The sequence below is a fragment of the Epinephelus fuscoguttatus genome, linkage group LG12 (genome assembly GCF_011397635.1).
Source record: "Epinephelus fuscoguttatus linkage group LG12, E.fuscoguttatus.final_Chr_v1".
In the NCBI taxonomy this organism is placed as follows: Eukaryota; Metazoa; Chordata; class Actinopteri; order Perciformes; family Serranidae; genus Epinephelus; species Epinephelus fuscoguttatus.
Window position 1 is genome coordinate 12,978,850 of NC_064763.1, and position 15,226 is coordinate 12,994,075.

At 41.3% G+C, this 15,226-nt stretch overlaps 1 protein-coding gene across 1 annotated transcript; it reads left to right on the forward strand.

The window, feature by feature from the left end:
* Nucleotides 1-562: 562 nt before the first annotated feature.
* Nucleotides 563-14,165, forward strand: htr3b (5-hydroxytryptamine (serotonin) receptor 3B). The gene is made up of 9 exons (XM_049593069.1): nucleotides 563-649; nucleotides 3,230-3,393; nucleotides 3,544-3,588; nucleotides 3,963-4,072; nucleotides 6,529-6,698; nucleotides 8,855-9,012; nucleotides 9,859-10,069; nucleotides 11,606-11,815; nucleotides 13,839-14,165. Exons 1-9 carry the CDS (start codon nucleotides 616-618, stop codon nucleotides 14,102-14,104), a joined length of 1,368 nt encoding a protein of 455 aa, XP_049449026.1. The 5' UTR covers nucleotides 563-615; the 3' UTR covers nucleotides 14,105-14,165.
* The last annotated feature ends 1,061 nt before the right edge of the window (nucleotides 14,166-15,226 follow it).

The window sequence follows — 15,226 nt, forward strand, 5'->3', positions numbered from 1 at the left end:
CATCTGAAAGAAAGACTTAAGACTCTAGACTCTCACACTTTAAACATTTTTCATTTACTTTGATGTCTGTAAAATTCAAATTCAGGTCTCAGTTTTCTCCTTCAGGTACACAAGCTGTGTGACATTTACTTTTTCACAATACATCCTGTACAGTGCTGCAGAATTGTTAGTTTCATTATATGGTCGAATTTCCCACTTCAATGTTTTCTTAAATTACACTTAAGAAAATACCTTTGGCCATTCTGTGCAACACAGGAACAATTTATGATGTGTATCTGTTGCATGTGTGGTGCTTACAGCTGGCTTAGAAACACCTGTATGATGACAGATACCTAAGTGTTCGTGCTCCTCTGTAATGAAGCAATACACCAGCACTAAACAAACCTCCGGGGAGCTTCCTCTCCAGCGTCTTTCATTATGTATCACCTTACCCAGGCAGTGGAAAATCAATATCAGTGCTACCAAAATGTCTGCACTACCCTGTTCATTGTGCTTCCTCTACACTCAACACTGCTGCTCCCGAAACTGTGGATATTTTTGCGTTAACAGAGCAGATGTTTTGATGCGACACCTGGATATCACCTGTCATCTGGAAGGTTGACTTTTTTTAGCCTGATGTCTCTCATCTGGTTGATGCTGCTGTTCTCAGGTAAGGTGTTCTTCCTGGCTAAAGATACGACTAGATAATTGCATTTCCTTAATAGAATGACCTACTTGTAAGTTAAAAATTACCTGCAAAGATTTCTTCTTTGTAAAATGTAAAATCAAAACAGAGCCAGCTAGCTTTGTTTGCTCTTTGGAGTGTGACCGTTCCATGACTCATTGGTTATTTTATAGGTCAACGTCTCTCACAGATTCACTGTCAGTAGTGTCATGATCTTTTTTTCTAACCCTTCTGTCATATGTCATGTAACACACGCACCGGTACAGCGGCGCCCCCGGAAACTTTTCATAGGGGTGGCCAGATTGAGGTACCGGAAATTTGGGCACAGTACACCAAAACCGAAAGCATGACAGAATTTCTGGAACTCAACTGCTGTTGTAGTATACAGGCTTCTCATGTTACGATTAACGTCACTATTTATCTGATGTGCACAGACTAATACAGGTATAGTTAATATTTTGAGCTCCACAACAGTCTCATTTTAATGTGTGATGTATCTGTGTACATGTCAGGGCCTGGGTCTTCACCGTGGGGTCTGGGACACCTAGGGCAGTGGTTCCTAACTGGTGGGTCGTGGTCCAAAAGTGGGTCACAGGTCCATTCTAAGTGGACTGCAAGTGACTTGCAAATGTGTCAAGTTTGTAAAAAACACACTTTATTTTTAAGTACAGTGAATTTCCAGCACAGAGCTTTTATTTTGAAGTGTCGTTTCCTGCTGTAGAGTGAGTGACTAACAGACAGCTACTTAACAGAGACAGCAAACTAGCCAAACCACTGCACTAGAGGGTCCTCAGAGTTACTCCAGGGTGGCTGTCAAGTTGGTTTTAAATTTTGATTTGAGTTTTTAATTTTCTTTTTATTTTATTTTTTTTTTAAGTAAAACAAGTCTGAAAATATGCATTACATGAATCCAACATATTTTTTTAGCAAAGATAAATCTACCTAACAAATAAAAAAATCATAATAATAATAATTTAAAGTATGCAGCATTAGGCTAACCAAACGTGACACAAATTTTCACATCGCATTACTTGCGCAAGTTTGAACGCTAGAATATTTTGTGTCAAGTCAGTCCTCCAGGTTCCCTCTTTGAATAATAAATACAGATTACTGCCATCTGCTGGTGTGGAGAGTTTTTTTTTATTCCACACAGATGCAGAACCTACATCCTTGTGGCCGTCAGCTGTAGTCTCTACAGTGTGTTCATGTGCAACTTTCTGGCCGAGACACAGTGACGTGAGGTGACGCTACAGTCGGCTTTTATTCCAGCTAGTTCTCTGAAGTTGGTTTGGTGTGTCTGGGTTGTATCCCCTTGGGGGCGCCACTGGTACACTGCATGTAATAATGACGACACTGGTAAAGAAAAAGTAGAGTTACTGAATCACAGGTTATTAAAAAGCACCGCAACCACTTATGTCAGGAAATACTTTCATATTACTGTGTAAATAACTTAAGTTCAGTCAGGAAAACTTTTGTCAAAGAAAGCGTTAATTCCATTTGCAGTATTATATTTGGCACAGTATTATATTGGGCGGTATGGCTCTGTTCTGCGGCCCCTCTGCCTTTCCGCGGGCTTACGCAGAAAGCCTCTTCCACACGCCTACATGGAAAGCCATAAGGCGGAGAGAGCACACCTCTCCGTTCTTCCACACGCCTGCGTGGAAAGCCATACGGCAGAAAGAGCACACCTCCCTGCCCTTCCATGTGCCTACATGGAAAGCCTAAGGCAGCAGCAGCAAAGACCCACCAGGAACAGAACAGAGCAGCATCAAAGACAAACAGAAATGACACTTCAGATCCATGTGTGTGTGGCAAATGTATGTTGTACCTGTGGGGTTTATGTCGGGTTGGAAAATTTTCCTAATAGGACAAATAAACTAATCTATCTATACAGCATGAAAAGGAGGAGCTGGGGTGGAGGTGGGTTGCAAAGCGGCTTGCAGAGGAAGCAGCAACAGTAGGCAGGCCAGAGCAGTTTAAATAGAGCACCCTCGATGAGATTTGCCAATTGGCTGCATAGAAAGGAATCATGTGATCTATCAGCTGACTCCCTTTCATCAGTCAGCTGCTTCATCAGTTGATTGGGCTGTTTGAGATCAACTGATGTAGCTGGGATGTGAGCTGAACTTGACATCGTGTCCTGCCTGAACTAACGCTATCCTTAATAACTGGAAGGGCCCAGGTAGTGTGTTTTGCCTTAATCAGTACTGACTGATAGCAGTGTAAACTTAGTTTCTTTGAGGTCTCCTAGTGTAAAAATGTGATACACTCATCAACACACCCCACTTTCTACAAATAAGCACCATGTACAAATAAGTATCGACTGAAACTTTAAAGGTTTTTATTTATTTTTGATACAGGGTCCCTGAGGGTCTGGCCTCAACACTACATAAAAATGACAAAGCCTACTAAAGACTCTGATCATTTCAGTTTTGTGCTTAAATGGTAGACGCAGACAGTATCACCCAAAGAAATTTGTAATTAATCACATTACCGCGAACTTGAAGTCTTTTGGGACCCTGGAGGATCTGGATCCCCAGTTGGTAATCTAGCTTTGCCTTTCAGCTCATGTGGCTGAATGTGTGCCCGAGAAGCCGAAGAGATCAGCTCTGAACCAGCTGACAAGGACCCTCCTGAGGAAATACGACTGCGGAGTTCGACCTGTTCACAACTGGACCAGTCCCACCATCATCTACATAGACCTCATCCTGCAGTCTGTCCTCGATGTGGTGTGTAAACTCTGAAAACACTCTGCTACAATCACGCTGCTGGTTTTTAATTTAATGGGTTAGAGATCTGATATCATCAACGTCCACACAGTATAATATAAGACTAAAGTATTATTACAAAGTATTATCAAGACTTTCTGCTTTTCACAGGATGGAAAGACCCAGAGCATAACTACCAGTATTTGGTACAGACAGGTAGGTGGGTCCTTTTTGATTCTCATTGTAAAGCTTCAGCAAAACACATATTTTTCTCCTCTATAAAATCCATATCTTTAAAATTAAAACACTTCCAAATATCTATCACCTCAGTGTCTGACTTCTGCTGCCAGCTTTACACAACCTGTGCAAAACAATGGGATTTCATTTTAAAGTTTCTTCACAATATGCTGCGAGCCTTGTAAATTTCACAGCAGCTCTCACTTCACAGCACGAGTGAATTACACAGTATTGATTGTAATACACTTCACAATCAATAACACTGGCAGTTGAGTTAAATTTTTGGTTGAAGTGCTTTTGTAACTATCTGTTTTCCCATTTATTTTATTGCAAACTTCCTGCTCTATTTTCAGATCTGGACAGACGAGTTTTTGGTTTGGGACCCAGAGGAGTTTGATGGCATCAATGAGATCTCGCTGTCATCTGATGCCATCTGGATTCCCGATGTTATCGTCAGTGAATTGTAAGAAAGTACTGACGTTTTAGTCTCAATGTACAGCATCTTTTAGTTCTGTTTTTCCTATTGTTTGCTCAGCCATTGATCTCCATTGATTTTGGTTATCTATAAAGATCCACTTGCAGAGACCTTGTCTGAGTCCTAATGTCCACCATAAGCCCTAAGCACTGAATCCTAGCAACTAGGAGTCGATTTTAAAATGTCCTACTTCGGCACTCCCCCAGTGAGAATAAAAATAACACCAGAACGTTCTCAATAAAGAGTATGCTAAAGTTCAAACTCTACATCACCCACTCAGCAAGGCTTTGGTAATTATACAACTGTGCATGTTATCCTTATCCTTACTGTAATAACTATCAATAACGCAGGGTCCAATATCATTATTGGTGCATTAAAATATACTATATGTCAGATATATAAGATATGTACATAAAAGTAGGCCCAATACAAAACACCAACCTTAACTCTACCACCACTCAAACTAGTATGATCAGCAACTAGATTTTGACTCAAAAGCCGCTTTCCCAACGCACAGAAACCCCAGCCACTAACATCTGGGGCCTGTATTTGACTGGAAAGGCTACAATCAGCAATCACTCCTGGGACTAAGGACTCTGATGTAGTTACTGGTATTTAGCAGTTCCAGCTCCGCTCAGCTTTAGTTGGTATTGACGGGTGGCCCAGGCTCCCAGGAAGTACGCCAGACTTCGAAGCCAATTTTTTGTGATGGCCAAACAGTGGAATTACAACTTCTGAGTCTGTCATATGATGCCATTAGGCCCGAAAAATACTTTTCCCATAGACATTACATTACATTGGGAGAGAGGTTGTGAAGTCCAGCAGAGGTGCAAAATTAAATCATTTAATCCCCATTCAAGTTAGTGGTGCACTAACCTGAAGTAGCCCTCTCGGCCGGGGAAAGTCTCTAGTGCCCTTGCGCTATGGACCTATTGATGCGGAAGCAGTGCTGATCATCTGGGTAATTTCAGAGATAGAGCTTTTTTGGTTTCATGCACCACTGAGCAACTGTCATAGGAATGAACAGGGTCCTACCTCCAATGCTCTATCCAGGTCTCTTAATATACATCCATGGCTTTGAAGTCAATATTAGCAGTGGCCCAACAGTGGAATTACAACTTGTGTGGATGCGCTACTTTATGCCCCTTTTCTGGTGCAAAACAATGACTGGCTGTCACTAAATACCGTCTGTCTCCGTCCAGTGGATGAAAAAAGAGAAATGGATAGAGCAATGTGACTAACTTGTGGTTTAACCCTCCTCTAACTTGAACAGAGATAAAATTATTTATTCAGGTGGCTCCTCTAGACTTTGAAAATCTAAATGGATCCAACCCCTGTGAAAAGACTAATTTCACGGAAGTTGTGATCCACTGATTTACTGACATCTCTTTTCCACTGTAAGTCTATGGGATGGCATAGGCATCACTTGAGGGATCTGGAAGTTGTGATTCCACTGTTCAAAGCCCAGCACCCTTCCTGGAGGAGCCTGCTCCGTCCAAGCAGTGCTTGAACATTACTCAAAATTAGTCTGCACCAAGTTTGTACGGGAGATTGGACAGGTAACAGATTTTAGGCAAAATTAACTGCCTTGACATTTTCACCAGCCTCCATGCACTTTCTACAGTTTACAAACCTATTTTCCAGTGTGTCTGTGACATGGAGCATTACACACTAGGGAAGGGGAAAAAAGGTATATTTACTCAACTTGTGCTGCTGGCTGGAAGATAGTCTGTTGCCTCTTTTAGCAGGTTACCATGTTTAAAAAACCTGCATATGCATGCTCATTTTGGTGGAAAAAGGATACAAGACTTAAGTTTCTCTTTCGAAAGGATTAAAATTCTACAGATAATACTGGTAATTACCAAAGGGCTTCTGAGATAAGACTGTTCTCCTGGGTAAAGCGTGGATGCTGACTGGCGCGTCATAGCGTACATAGCTGACCTGCTAGCTAGAGCTATCTTGCCGTGCTAGCGCACCCTCACATCTCTGAAAGCATTTAGAGCAAACATTTAACTGTTTACAGTGATTCAAGTCTCTAAAAGTTGCAAAATAACAAAGACTAACATACATTAAAAAAAACAACTACTACTACTTCTACAATATTAAGTAATGTTGTTGAAAACATGCAAAAACAAGTTTGGTCCCTTAACCTGGCTAAATATTGGAACTGGCTGATAATGGTAATGTAAGAAATGGTCTTATCCTTCTTCTTTTTCATATTCTCTTCTCTGCTTCTGTCCTACATTTTATGATTGGTGTTACAACTGTTCGAAGGTGACGATTAAAGTCGTTAACTGTAATCGAAAGTAAAGTTGAATTTCAGAGACCACTTGTGATAAATGTGATCATTAATATAAGTTGGACCACCAAATGACCACTACAGCTCCTCAAGTCTCATATTCTGCCCTGTTTTCCACCTTTCCTCCCCTCTCGCTCATTCTCAGTGTGGACGAGGGGAAGTCCTTGCCGATCCCCTATGTGTACGTCAACTCCTCTGGCTCAGTGAAGAACTACCGGCCCATGCAGGTGGTACTGGCCTGCAGCCTGGAGATGTACGCCTTTCCATTTGACAAGCAGAACTGCAGCCTTACCTTCCGCAGCTGGCTTCACTCAGGTGTGTTTCCCAGTGTGTCTGTAAGCTCAGTAAATTCAGGTAAATGCAGGGTAGAATATTGTGGGACCCATGAGGAATATGACTTGAGTACAACCACCTAATCTTAGAATCTCCCAAGCCTTATGGGAGCTTGACAAAACACTGGAAACTCAGGGTCAACTTTGTAGCTTTTCTAGAGCTTTCAACAGTCAATGGAGTTTGCTCAGTTTTTACAACCAAGGGACCACCTGGAGCATTCTAGTTAAACACCCTTATGTGCCTATGAACATGTAGCTAGAGTTTCCAAGCAAGAGGTCATCACTACTCACTAGGGTTGCAACGATATACCGGTTTTAAGGTATACCATGATATAAAAGTTAACGGTTATCTTACCGTGTACATTTGCTTATCTATGTTATTGGGGAAAAATGGATGGAGAATCTCCCCTAAGTTATAGTTATTTTCAAAGGGTAGACTTTTTACACAAACTTCCATTAACATGGATGATTGACAATCCGGTATTAACATAAAACAGTACAGGTGGCAAATTATTCCTCTCTGTAGGTAGGCCAATGAAACTATACCACAGAGCCATCAAACAGCAGTCCCCCTCCCCGCAGTAATGCTGAAGTAGACTGGAGTTTTAAAACAGCACAGTGGGAAATTGGAGAGATGTCCTCTCACAAAACCAGCACCGTTTGGCAGTACTTTGATCAAGAAAATAAAAACAAGGGAGCATGTAGGCTGTGCCAGAAAAAACTGGCATATAATGACTCGACTGGAGCAATGTCAACCCACAATCATCTCTACAGTAGCACACGCAGGAATAAGGTGAATACAAGAGACTGGATGAACACTAGGAACAGACAACACCATTAGACTGTGAACATCAGACCAAAGGCTGGGAAGGGGTCAAAAGTCATCAACCGGAGAAAAATCAAGAGGGCCATTCACATCTGACACCAGAGACCATCTTTGAACGGAGACAGGGGTTACGATTTTCACTATAGATTATTCTGCCAATTACTTTCCCAATTAGGCAACTAATTATTTTGTCTATAAAATGTCAGTCACAATTTTCTAAAGCCCAAGGTGACTCCTTCAAAAGATTTTTTTTTTTTTTTTTTACTGACTAACACACCTAAACTCAAAAATATGATCAAGTTAGAAAAAGGGAAGCAGCAAATCTTACAAATTTAGGGGCTGGTTCTAGATAATGTTTAATATTTTTGCTTAAGGAAGTATTTCTGTGCTGGAAACATGGTCTTTTGACAAAACTGGGCAGGCTCTGCAGTGCAAATACTTTTGAAACTAACTGGTGCTTAATGACTGGAAAAAAAAGAGGAAAAGGGCTGTGGCATTAGCTTTTGCTCAAGCAGTAGAAAGACTGCAACTACCAGAATGCACCAGACCAATAAACACTCCCATTGGTAGGTGACATAATGAAAGCAAGGCTATTAAATAAAGGCTGGGACACAGTGTAATATGGCGTCATATCACTGGGATGCAACACGCGCAGTAAAATCTGGTGCGAATGGTTAGCGTACTATCATAGAACATGGGTATGATTGATTCGTTTCACTGTGGCGTCCGCAATCGATCTCATGTTGGAATATATTTCATTAAAAAATAAAGACATGCGTGAGAATTACAACTCTGAAATCACTGAAAAGACCCTTAATAAAAGACCATAAATAAATGCTTTCCATTTGAAAACATTCTATTGTATGAGAAATGTGCAATGTAACTGGAGCTGTGATGTTGGAGGGTTACAGCAGACAGCACAAGAATAAAGGGATGGTATCCTCTCAGGTGCTCTTTGAGTATGTTCTTTTGGGCACACATAACTGGATGGCGGCTAAAACAACTGAATCATCTCCATAATAAATGAGCAAAGTTCCAGTGATTGAGATTATTTTGTCCCACATACTTCATCAGTAGCCAACTACTCAGCTAAGGCGGCTGCAGCCTGGTAGACATACAACTTCCAATTCACCTTGTTCGCATGTTTAGACAGAGGTAGTTAAGTGTAAAAACTACCTGGATAAAATCCAAGCAAACACAATCTCTTTGTGTTTACTGGGAGAAAAAATGATGAACATGATCAAAAAGGAAAGCAGATAATTACTGCTTTCCTTTCTAACCTTCATCATCATCTCTCTATCTCTCTGTTGCAGTGAAGGAAATCGACCTGGCGCTGTGGAGGAGTGCTGAGGCCATTGCTAATGATAAGAGGGAGTTCATGAACGACGGAGAGTGGGAACTGTTGTCCATTCCTTCCAGCTACTGGCAAATCCACCAAGACAACACTGACTATGCTCACATCCAGTTCAACGTATGTGCCTTATTGTCTCGGTCATGTACAGTACATATATCACATTAACACAGAGGGAGTGATTGAAGGCCAAGGTAGAGAGTATAAATGTTGTACTGCAGGTTATTTTTCTGTAATATCACTGATGTCTAACGGTGCAGTACTGTGAAACAGCTCTGTTACAAGTGAGCCAGTCGCTGCACTGTGATGGGTGTGATTGCTTATCGATGGTGAGCTTTAAACTGTAGCCCCTCTGTGGGTTAGCCCCCCTCCGCACTGCGCGCTGGAATTGTAAAGTGTAAAGCAATTGGCCGCGACCTTCATGGATCGGGCTAGTGAGCTAATGCCAAATGATGAGGCCGAGGCTGTTTCTGGCAAGTAAAGAGACAGATAGAGAGGGAGGCTGATAGACAGGGGAGGGTGAGCAACCATAATGAGACTGTCTCAGTGGCTGCCTGATCAATGGACTTCTTGTTAGTGGTGAGGAAAATGGCCCCATAGCCCATTGCAGGTGGAGAGCAGGGAGGGCTGCTATTTATTCAGCTCAAAGAGCGAAAGGCTTTCTGATAATGGAGCGTTTCATGGCTCACTGGGATATTGTTACACTGTGGCAGATTATTTGCTGAAGGTAGGTATGTTTTATGAAAAGGGTCTCTGACGGAGAATGCCTCTGTTCGTCTTCAGCTCTGAGAAAAATGTTGATTCTAAGAAAACTTCAGTATGAAGCAAAGGTGGCAGCTATGTCAACACCTGGATGAATAAAAGCAAAACAGCCAGACGCCACTGAAGGGAACATGTGGCTGAATAAATGATATTATTTCTGAGTGTCCATCAGATCTCAGCTCTCTGGCCTCATCTTTCTTGCAGGTGTTGATCCGCCGGCGCCCCCTGCTGTATGTGGTGGGACTCCTCATCCCCAGCATCTTTCTCATGCTGGTAGATGTGATCAGCTTCTACCTGCCTCTGAACAGCGGCACACGCATTGCCTTTAAGATCAGCATCCTGCTGGGTTACACTGTCTTTAGAGTCAACCTGACAGATGATCTGCCCGCCACTGCAGTGAGGACTCCACTCATAGGTGGGACATGTCAACATTTCTGTTCGTTATCCAGATATATTTAAGCAGAGTTGTTGATTTTTCTATGAAATTACATTACTCTATTTTTTTTATCTGGGGTTCTAAATAGTTGCAACAGTATCTTTTTGATTTACACAAATAATTGAGAAGATAAAAACAAGGTCAAGCACTGGAAAAGAGACAACTGATTGCTCTGTATAATCAAATCAAAACCTTGTGTAGGGTGCTCATGGACAACAGGAAACAACAGGGTACACAGGAAGGCCCTCCAACAGTATAGAAATGTTGTTGTAGTAACGTAAAAAGTGCCAGCAGATGGCAGGAGCTACATTTGAAGAACCGTATGCAAACAAACAAGTCACTGAATGCTCCACAACAAGTTCCTGCAAATGTTTCACAACAAAAGTATTTTTAAAAAATGAAGGGATTCTCTCAACCCAAGTTATAACGGGCTTTTAATTTGAAACAGATACAGGAAGTGTTGAGTTTGAAATGATGGCACGAGGCATTTACTTTATCAAGGCAAACGGGAGCGGATAAAAAGTAAAAATATAAAAATACAGAGGGAATAATGAATAACGGCCCGTTTCTAATGTAGTCTGTTTCAAATGAAGCTGGTAGCCTCTGCAGTTGCGGTGAGTAAAAGCCGCTATTTTTTAATTCTCTTACTTTATGTCTGTCTCCATTATAAAGAAATAACATTGTTTGCTAGCTTGATGCTAATGGCAGTACACAGCAGCCTCTGCTGTTCCCTTTTTACTCTGTGTGCTAACGTCCCTAAAGGTAATATCTAAAAGGCTGGGCTGTTGTTGCCGTACAGTTGTTTATGACAGCTTATTGCTCTGTGGTCCTATTGGTCAAAGTGATGGCTGTGATGGGAGCAGTCAAGAACGACAAAAAGAAAATCAAACATGCTAGACTTTCTGTTGGAATGTTGTGAGGTGTCCCCGATGTGGTGTAGTGACAGGTTGTTGGAGGCCCTGCTCTCTCTATCTCTATATCCAAGGGGTTTTTCACATGTCCACTGGGTGGGCAGCATGCCTTTAGGTTGAAGAAACATAATCCAATAAAAAGATTTATTATGTGGAAATATAAAAATCTATTTTTAATGCTGTTATTAATTTTATTATTATTATTTCATTTTATTCTAACACTGTTCAATGCAACGCAAAAGCATTGAACCTTGCTGCTGATTCCTGAGCCTCTCCCTTCTTTCGGCTCCTGACACTTTTTTAACTATGTATATTTTTTTCAATAAACTTTTTTTCTACAAAAATACAGTTAAAACTTTGTTTTTGTTACAATAACTGCAAGTTACATTCTAACAACTTAAATCAACTGATTTAAAACCAATACAGTCAGTGCAGTCATCTCTGCACAAAAACATCCACAGATGTAAAACTCTAGAGGGCCATAAGAGGAAGATCAGGTTTGATCTGGAATATAATGCTTTACTCTGGTTATTAGGTTAATCTAGAGATTGTACAAGAAGCCAGGGTTGGGAGCTTTTCTGATTTCTCTCCCCTCTCCGTCCAGGTGTGTTCTTTGCAGTGTGCATGGCCCTGTTGATGCTCAGCCTGATCAAGTCTATTCTGGTGGTGAAGCTGCTCCACCACAGTGAGAAGGAGGTCAGGCAAATGTCAGTGTCTGCCTGCCTGCTGGACAAGTACGGCTCAGTTGGTCACGGCTTCACAGAGAGCGCTTTAACCTCCATTAAGACCCTCGATCACATCAACCCATCTGGAGGTAAGCTACGAGCTCAAAGACTGAGATTTTCCAAAAGTCCTGCTGACAGGCGATACTGTGGTATTGTTCTTGCTTTATGCTTCACCAAATCAGAAAGGTCAGTCTGCAATAAACAGGTGTTCAATGAAGTCAAGGGTGAAAGAACGCTTGGATAAAAGGAAGCCAAAGCACTTCTGCGGGAAAGTTTAAACCCTAACAATTTAAAACAATTCAGATGTTACTGAACTTCTGGTATTGTTGGTGACACAAAGGCTTTTGAGTAGGATTTCGGAGGATTTACTAGCAGAAATGGAATATGAGTGTTTTCTTTAGTGTATAATCACCTGAAAATAAGACTTGTGCGTTTTTGTAACTTCAGAAAGTGTTGTTTATAATTACACAGGGAGTGGGTCCTCATCCATGGAGTCAACCATGTTGCACCGCCATGTTTCTATAGTAAACCTAATGCTGACTCCAGATAGAGCTATTAGCATCAGCCACCATGGTTAGCAGCCCCTCTGCGATGAGCAGTGTCAGAGAAGCACTGACTTTTTAACATTAAACCTTAGAATGAGCTGTTTATATCTACAAATGGAGTGAGTCCTCTTCAGTGTTGGGCGCTAACGCGTAACTAGTAGTGCGTTACATTAATAATATTCCTTTTTCCAGTGATGAGTAGTGTAACTAATCACTAATATTGTACAATTACAGTAATAATATTACAGTTACTCTAAAACCAAACAACTTGTTACAACATTACTTTTGTTGCTTGTAATCGTTCTGCTGTGCATTTGCATCACTCAGCAGCGAGCTAGTTGGACACACCGACCTTAGCGGCTGGAAATATTCCCATCAATTTGATTTTGTCAACAGGAAAGATGACAAGAACACTTCTGCTGCAGGTAGTCCCCCAGATTAAAAAAAAAAATAAAGCTATCTAGCCCTAGCTACACTTACCAGTGATTACCCTGACATTCACACAGAGGCACACATCTGAATTTTGGGGAGATACCCAATTACCAATATAAGAGTCGTGTCACAAATTACTGTTGGCAGGGAGTAATAGGTAAAGTAATATTATTACTTTTGAAAAAGTAATGAGTAATTTGTTACGTTTTTAGAGTAACAAGCCCAACACTGGTCAACAGAGTCGGCCATGTTGTCATGGTGCTTCTCTGAGTCAAGAAAGGATCCTAAAAGGGCTGAATTTCAGGAAGGCTACGTCACTGAATCCAGCCAAAGGACCGTTCCAATGTCAAGGATCCTTCAAATTCTCAAGGATGCATGTGTGTATCCTCAGCGGGCAACAAGCAACCACAATTTTTTGCGCTCGATTTGCCAGAATTAAAGGCAGGTCCTCTTCAGCGATGCACACCTGGGCACTCGCTAGCCTGTTCCAATGTGTTCCAATGCTAGGAAGGAGTCTTGCCTTTGTAGCACCGGACTTGGAAGGACTCATCCTACTAAGGAAGCATCCTCAACACACACTTAGCACGTGACAAGGGAGAAGTTTCAGTTCTGCAAACTCACTGTGAGATGCCACAGCGGTTTGTCTGCTTTACTCTGTGTTTTTAATCACTTGGTCCATTTGTTTTGGAGAGGAAGAGAACCGTCTAAACAATGAACACTGAAGGAATTCTGACCGGGAGCAGTTTCAGCTGCAATCTGCAATCCTCACCACTAGAGGCCACTAAATCCCATGAATCTTAAACACTGGACCTTTAAGGCTTAGATGTTCTTATATTTCAGTTTGTGAAAACTGTTTTCCTCCAGTTTATCTCTGTAAAATCCCATCTGAAAGCTTCTGATTAATGATGAAAGAGTTGGAAAAGCTGTTCTCTGGCCAGCTGAGATGAAACAGTCTGTACCAAAGTGTTTGGAAACTGAGCATTTTTGAAAGTATCACAATACTGATGCCAGAAATATGACTAAATTGTCCCAGCCATGATGATCAGTTTGTATTATTTCCATTTATGTAGAGAAACTGCATGCATCTATATTAACTGTTCACAGTTTAAACCAGATTCCCTGATCTTCCTCATAGATTATGAGCTTGAGCCGTCACTGGAGGAGGACCTGCTGTCCCTGAATGAGATCCAGGATGCTCCATCTGGGCTGGAGTGGCTTCTCCAGGAGCTGGTTTCTCTCCGCCTGGCTTTATCCCAGGAGGACAGTGAGTCTTCGGCTCAGGCAGAATGGCTGGCCCTCTGCTCCAAGCTCGACTGCTTCCTGTTTCGCTTCTACCTGCTGGTTCTGGCCTCATATGCCGGTACGCTGCTGATGCTCTGGACCAGCTGGAGCTTCGCCTGACCACACATTCAGACACTTTTTTTTTAATACTCTTACTGAAAGCATTTCTTGCTAATGGTGTTTCCAGTAGCTACAGCGATTCAGGATGCAATACTGAAGTCTGCTGGAGAAGTCTAAATATGTTGCAATGTAAAAGGACGAATACAAATTTGTTGCTTCAGACAGAACAATGTGTGTTTAAATATTAAATTGTCTTTTTAATTTCCCTTCTACAAAAGTTATCTATAAAATAGAAGCAGGAAACACTATATATTGTGTGCCAGTTCTCACAACTTGCCTCCTATTTTTGGAGTTATTGCCATTGTTTTTATCGGTTGATTACTTTGCACTCATCAAAGTAAATGCTCACAAGCATCAGAAGATCAGACAGGTTTTTCACAAACTAAGTTTATCCAGATTATTTAATGATGTGCAGACAGAGCGCTCAGGTTGCATCATATGTTTTACTATCATTCCATCATATTCATAAAAGTGCTTTAGTTGGCCTTTATAAACTGTGTCTAATACTCTTCTTATTCTCTAATGCTGCTGATGCTGTGCAGCTCCCTCCTTGTGTCATTAAAGCTTTGAATTATCTTGCTGAGCTCATGTTCATGTATGTTTCTGTATCTGATGTGGTACCCTAAGTGTTTGGGGATTCTCTCTCTCAGCAGAATCATTGTCGCTGCTCAGATTAATTGAGAGATCCTTCACACAGCAGAAATCTAACTGTGTAACCATTTGCAATAAATGATAAATTCTTTGATGTTAACGCCTCTCATTCAATTCACTTTATTTGGAGGTAAAACCTTGAGTGTACCTTAAATGTCTGTAGTAATCCCTCACTGCACAGGAATGCTGTACATGCACAACTATGACGGTGGGTCAAAGTTGAAGCTGGAAATCCATCTGTAAACTGACTAATGTGTACAGTGGACATTTTGGATAATAATTCTATTGTTTGCTTTAGTTTTCTCTTCCAAATAAGTTTGGCCAACCAAATGCAAACCACAGATATGTTATATTTGTACATTATTTTGTAGCAGATACGTTATATTGTATGTTTCCACAAGTCTGTGGTGAAAGTGCGGCTGGATTTAAGCACAAAAACCAATTGGTTATGGTCAGGAAAAGATCCTGTTC

Coding starts and splice junctions, on each gene's coding strand:
- htr3b (XM_049593069.1), top strand. CDS start 616: ATGTCTCTCATCTGGTTGATGCTGCTGTTCTCAG. Junction 650..3,229: donor GTTGATGCTGCTGTTCTCAG/GTAAGGTGTTCT, acceptor TTTGCCTTTCAG/CTCATGTGGCTGAATGTGTG. Junction 11,816..13,838: donor TCACATCAACCCATCTGGAG/GTAAGCTACGAG, acceptor TCTTCCTCATAG/ATTATGAGCTTGAGCCGTCA.